The sequence below is a fragment of the Carassius auratus genome, linkage group LG28B, assembly GCF_003368295.1.
Source record: "Carassius auratus strain Wakin linkage group LG28B, ASM336829v1, whole genome shotgun sequence".
Lineage (NCBI taxonomy): Eukaryota > Metazoa > Chordata > Actinopteri > Cypriniformes > Cyprinidae > Carassius > Carassius auratus.
Window position 1 is genome coordinate 2,090,895 of NC_039293.1, and position 6,422 is coordinate 2,097,316.

Consider the following 6,422-nt stretch of genomic DNA (forward strand, 5'->3'; position numbering starts at 1 on the left):
TAATGCCACACAAAAACTAACAACAATGCATCAAGATAAAAGATAAAAGGTAAAAAAATAATTATAATAATAAATCCAGTCCACAACCACTTTTTATATAGAAAATAAGTCATTGTGTGTGTTTTTTCACCCAAATCAGTGACATAATCTATGAACTTGGAAATTAAATATATATATATATAGATGAATAGGTTTATGAAAAAATTAATAAATAAATAAAATCTGTATCTGATACATTTTTTACAGCAGTTTAATTTAGTGGATGTTTTCATCCCAAACATAAGGAAAGGGTAATACTTAATTTGCCCACATTGTATTGTTGAGTTTGTTTTTTTGTTTTGTTTTTTTTTAATTCAAAGAATTTTCCCAAAATATGTGTAAAAATAAGATTTGTCACGAAAAATCATTCAATTTGCTGAAGCACAGAAAGCTGTGGCAAAATTAAGACTCAACATTACCCCCTAGTGGACGAAAACGTTGCCAATCAGACAGCCTTTCCTTGTGTAGACAGTTGCATAGTGAAGATTACCCCAAAGCACCACATAGTGTCCAACCTACTCTGATACTATTATAACCTGTTTAAATGTGAACAAGGGATCTACAACATTAAAGAAATACTTTATTTATACCTTGTACATGAAAAATCTAAAAGACTGGACACAACTATGGGACACGGTTGTGCAGCAGTGAGCATCACAACAGTGAAAGGAACCTCAAGGTTGTAAATGTGTGAATTTGTATAGGGCCCCATTCCTGTACTTTGCCCGAAGCCCCCAAATCACTAAATCCGTCCCTGGTAATTTATTATATTCGGTCTTATTGCTATTTATATGAAATGTTATTTAATAAAGGTTTTTTTTTGTTTGTTTTTTTTATTTTTTTTAGAAAGTTATTTTGAGTTTTATAAAAGTGCTATAATATAACTTACTACTTATAAGTTAACACTAAGCATTACTAAAGGATTTAGCATACAATGTTGGTGGAAAATACTAGACAATTTTGGCAGTCAAAACCCCACCAAGTTTTGGGGAAAAAAATAAATAAAATGTTACAGTATTGCCATATCTACTTGTTTAATTAGTAACTGAAAATTGCATTTACTGCTCGATTTCCCAGTTTAACCATAGGCCTACAAAGAGAATTGAGATAATCCAGTCAATCAAATGAAAAAGAATAAAAACAATATGAAAATGAAAAAATAAAATACTTTCGAATTTCGAACGTATAGAATAATTCTAAATGAAGACTTTTGTCACAGAACATGGCATACTTAGAGATTGTATGCGAACTTATGTTAGACCTATACTTAAATTGAAACAGGTTTGTTTTAACGGCTTAATATTATCATCAGTACTTAACCAGATTAGCTCAAGTTACTAAATCAAGTAATTCTCTCTTCATTTGTGATCTTTTGACAACAGCAGAGACGAAGTGACAACAATCGAACCTTCAAACAAGTGTCTGGCGCCATCTAGTCGAAAACAGATGAAATGTGAAGTGTGGTGGGTCTTATTCATTGGTTACAGGGCCGCTGCTGTGCCCCCCTTCCTCAAATATGATGATGAAAAAACCAACAACAAAACACCTACTATAAGGGGTGTAAATAGAACTTTGTATTTGTACATTGTATTATTTACAAATTACAATTGTAGCTCTCGAAAACATTTACCTATGGCTATAACTTTATTATGACTAATTTATTTTATAGTCTCAAGCATTCAGAAATCATACAAAAGGATATGAAGCAGTTTTACTATGATAAGACCATGCTTTTTAAATTTTAAAGGCTGTCATCTATAGCAAAAAGGTGTCCAAAAATGAAAGATTAAGTGAATATTTGAATTAAATGTTTGGTCAGCAGCCTAAACAAGGATTTGATTGTCCTGTAAGTGTAACACCAGTAATTACATGGCATTTGGCTCCCTTTGCAGGCATTTGTAATAACATGGACATAAATTGTTTATTTTGTATTTGCCTACATTATGTATTTTAACAGCATTATTATTAACCGATCATTATTGCCTCATTGTTTTTTCATATAATGCATTTTAAGTAATTTTAAAGGCTATTGATGGCTTAGGACTGTTTTTATAGCAACAACAACAAAAATATTACAGCATATTAATAATTTTGTTTAAGTATTATTTGAAGTAACAAAACCATGGCTACAAGAACGATGATTTGTGGTGTTATTGTTAAAACCATGGGTCATTTTCGTAAGGGAACCTGAAAAAAAAGGAATGTGCCTGAAAGTGAGAAACGGGTCTCGTTTTTACCTAATTTATAATTTATTTTTATATATATTAAAAATGTATAAGGTGTGCATTGTAGCTGACACCTAAATGAACACATTACAATTGTTTTATGACTGCAAGTCTTTCTCATCAAATGCTATTGAGATTCAAATTTGTTCAAATTTGTTGAGTCCATGTGAAAAAATATGATTTACAGTTCATTTTAATAAAAATCAAATATTCAATTAAATTGCGCATTATAGCTGACACCCAAATGAACAATTACAGTTGTTTTTATGACTGTAAGTCATTCTCTTCAAATGCTACTGACGTTAGAAAAAAAGTGTATAAAAATATCACAGGTAACTTTAGAGACGGTCCCTAAATTTGAGACTTTCGAACGTCCAACGTCAAGCCAACTTTATGCCTGTTTTTTTTTTTTTTTTTTTTTTTTTTTTACTTTCTTAAGTTTTCTTTTCTCTGCGCCGGATTGCTGATGTCCTTTACCTGGGCATATATGTCCATCCATTAATTATGAACATTCAGCCGCAAACATGACCTTTCTTTTACTGTCTATGGGTGCGAGCGCGGATGGGAGAATGGCGCATGTTTTTTTGTTGTTGTTGTTTTTTTTTTTTAGCAAATGGGATGGTGCCCCCTCTGGGAGTTGGTGCCCTACGCAGACAGCGTACTCTGACAAGACATGACAACATAGTTTTTTTTTTTAGGTTTTCAAAAAACCTTTCATTTCATGAGAACCTCAATTTCATGAGAATGCTGGGAATGTTTTGCTGTTTTTCTGAGATTTCCCAGTGTAATTCTGTTTTTAATATCATACTGAAAATTGCATATTAACATAATATGACATAAGAGTTTTTTACAGTCTTGTCAGTGACTGCATAACTAAACACTGACTCACGCTTTGATTTCTGATCCTCCAGACCCTGAGATGATTCACATGTATTCCATGGAAAGTCATGACTGTGTCAAATCTGTTTTCTTCATCTACTGACAGAAAGGCTGACCTCAGTGTCTATGCTTCCTTTTGCTTGACTTTTCAGATTTGTTTTCTACATTGCATTTATAGCTGGACACCAAACAATAACAAACTAAATCTCTATTACAGTGCACTTCAGCATCTAACTAAAAGTGTCCACTGTATCCTGGCCTTTCTGAAGTATTGAAATTTGAGACAAGAGAAAAAAAAAAAAAGATATTTATTTATTTTTCTTAAACAAAAATAATACAGAAATCTCATAAAGCAATATAATCACAGGTAAACTATGTGTCCTAAAATGTTTTGGTGAGATTTAACACAACATTTGAGCCTATAGGTATATTTTAACTATAAAATTCAGCAATGGTAAATACATAGCACCATTTCCAAAGAATTTCAAGCACAAAACGACACAATTCCTTGTTTTATTATTCTGGAATTTGGATATAAGAGAAAATTTCAAGTTGGCGTCAACAAATTCCCTTCGAGAATACACTTTATTATGAAATTTTTAAGACAAGATATTTGAAAAGGGTTATAAAACACAATACAAAACAAAACGCATTATACTTTTCCTATATCTCTCCTCCTTGAGTCTAATCTTAAAAAGTCTGGGCCTTCATTGACACTTCATAGCATTACTATTTACAAAAAAAGCCATATAAAAGTGATATAAATAGGCTCACCAGCCAAAGACACCTTTTTTTTGTGTGTGTCATGCACACTGTGTCTTCGCTGTATTCAATCTTCATGAACTGTCAGTTTCTTTGATCACATTAGGGTCTAAATATTCAGGCCTGGAGGAGACGGCCGTTGGGTTAGAGTCTGTTATCTGAGTAGTGTTCTCAGTTCTACAACAATCTCTGAGACCTAAACTCTCATTCTTTCTTCCTCAGGACAATATAAATGAAGCCACTGATGAGCGTGAGAGGGAAAGCCAGCCAGGCCAGGACGAATGCGTATCCGTAAGCATCATTCTCATTTTTCATCTCTGGACTCATCACCGTGTAGATGATGGCCCCGCTCATCACAAACAGACCTTCGGGAGACAGAAAGAGAATGAATAAAAACCTGTAGACGGGGTCCTTCAGTTGGGATAGGCGAAATTTGGATCTGATAGACCCGGTGAGGAAATACTCACTGGCAAGGACCTGGAAGACGGCTGTGAAAAAGAAGCGACCTCCCTTTACAAGAGTGAAGAGCTGGCAGAGGAAGAAGATGAAGGAGATCAAGCAGAAAATGGTGGCTAGGACCATGAGGGCTTGAACTGCTTGAAGCCAGTCTGACAGATTGTAAAGAAACACAGACAAAAAAAACAAAAACAGAATGACCATTACATTGCTACTAAGTCTTATGTTTCTCTTTCTCATATAAGAACGCATTTTGTCGTTGTACTGATGATGCGTTATCGCCCATTTGGAACTTTTAAATAAATATGGAACTTTTCAAAGAACTCCTGAAGACTCACCAGCATCACTAGTCCCACTGCAGTCAGCTTCTCCATTCTTTTGTGTGCAGTCATACCAGAGGTGATAATTCCTGACTCCATCTGTTCTCCAGGCCTTTTTTATGTAAAGAAACACCCATATGATCACATCTACACACGAACCTATCCTTCAATAAATTCCAGCCCAGAAATATGACCCACTGAAGCAAAAGCAAGCCAAGTCAGAGCTCAAAGATGATACTCACATTAGCACATGTGGAGATGAAGAGAATGATAAGGTCTGTCAGATGCAAGACTATCGTCGCTAACAGAATGGCCAGCATTTTGAGGTTCGTCTAAGAGAATAGAAACAGAAAGTAATCACAGTTCCTCCTTGAATACACACACCTGGCGGCTTTATAGAGGGCAGCGTTTACTCGTGCAGTTCCACACCTGACCACCAGATCGCGCTGCTATCAAACTTATCCCAACACAAACACCCGTTCAGTCCTGTCTGTTTTCTTTCTTTTTTTCTCCTACATTTTAATCGAAAACATCTGTATTGTGGAAACATTACGCTGATCATTACACTAATCACACTGCAATGTTTGAAAAGCCATCTAATATCTATATTTATCAGAAAAACACGTCCCACATGCAGTCGCGTCACTTTTGCCGCATTTTTTTCCACGTCTTAACTGTTTTAACTTTTCTGTTGTTGTTTTTTTCACCCCGCCTGTTATGAGAAGCTAACAAAAATATAATAAAATGAAATATTTGTTGAGTACGAACTGAGGCAGATTTCGGAACCATACAAAAAGAAAAAGAAGGAAAAATTCCAAAGCAGCGTTCCAAAGCATTTGTTTTCGTCCAGACCAAAACTCCGTGAGCGACTATGATTAAAAAAACAAAACTTTACAGCTGCTCGTATCAAAATATTGGATATTCAGAGTAACAGTGTAAAACTAATACTAATAATATAATTAACAAAAACAAACGAATTAAAGACATAATAAGAAGCGCAATAAGAATAATAGCCTAAAAAAAGAACACTTCCCAAGAAGACAAACATGAGCTAAGGTTAGGACGTCTCCTGAAGGAAAATACTGGTAAACAGAACTGTGGCTGAGTAAGTTAGCCTATCTCCTGAAAAAACGTACAAACATTCCATAAATTAACCAAAGTAAAAAGAAAACGTCCAACGTTCTCCAACTTACAGGTGAAGGGAAGAGGAAAAAATCCTTGAAAAGCGAAAAGAGAGCAGGGAGAAAACACTGGGTTGCCTTTACTATGGGATCCCACTTAGATTCTTAGATTCTCAAAGCACGAGTCTCTGTATTCCAGATGTAGTACCACAGCAGTATTTGCTTTTTTCCCTCTCTTCTATTCTTTACTCTTTTTTTCGGAAACGTGAGAACACCGCCCTGAAGCGTCACTGCGTCACACTCTTTTCTTTTCCCTCCCATACTTCACAAGTTCTGACTTTAAAGGCTTAGATAGAGAGAGAGAAATACGCTATTAAGAATTTATTCAAGCGCTTTAAACTTTACCCACTAACGATTTAAACTTAAACTAATGTTGGTAGACTTTAAGGGAACGTTAACCCTTTAATCACCATACATACACAATGTGATTGGTTTTATCATAAATTCATGAAATTAGCTGTATGGTTATGTCACAGAGAGCTTTTGTGTTTTACACACTTTTACAGCATATTCAGCTTTGTCCTTCATTTTGAACAGTGTGATGTAGTGGTATAAGGCGG

At 34.8% G+C, this 6,422-nt stretch overlaps 1 protein-coding gene across 1 annotated transcript; it reads right to left on the reverse strand.

The window, feature by feature from the left end:
• Window positions 1-3,636: 3,636 nt before the first annotated feature.
• Window positions 3,637-6,116, reverse strand: LOC113067706 (peripheral myelin protein 22-like). The gene is made up of 5 exons (XM_026240119.1): window positions 5,875-6,116; window positions 4,924-5,013; window positions 4,700-4,793; window positions 4,373-4,513; window positions 3,637-4,270 (listed from the first exon to the last, which is right to left on the reverse strand). The coding sequence occupies exons 2-5, from the start codon at window positions 4,999-5,001 to the stop codon at window positions 4,110-4,112; spliced, it is 474 nt and encodes a 157-aa protein (XP_026095904.1). The 5' UTR covers window positions 5,002-5,013; window positions 5,875-6,116; the 3' UTR covers window positions 3,637-4,109.
• Between the last annotated feature and the right edge of the window lie 306 nt (window positions 6,117-6,422).

Coding starts and splice junctions, on each gene's coding strand:
- LOC113067706 (XM_026240119.1), bottom strand. CDS start 5,001: ATGCTGGCCATTCTGTTAGCGACGATAGTCTTGCATCTGACAGACCTT. Junction 4,514..4,699: donor CAGTGGGACTAGTGATGCTG/GTGAGTCTTCAG, acceptor ACAATCTGTCAG/ACTGGCTTCAAGCAGTTCAA. Junction 4,271..4,372: donor CGTCTTCCAGGTCCTTGCCA/GTGAGTATTTCC, acceptor TGTCTCCCGAAG/GTCTGTTTGTGATGAGCGGG.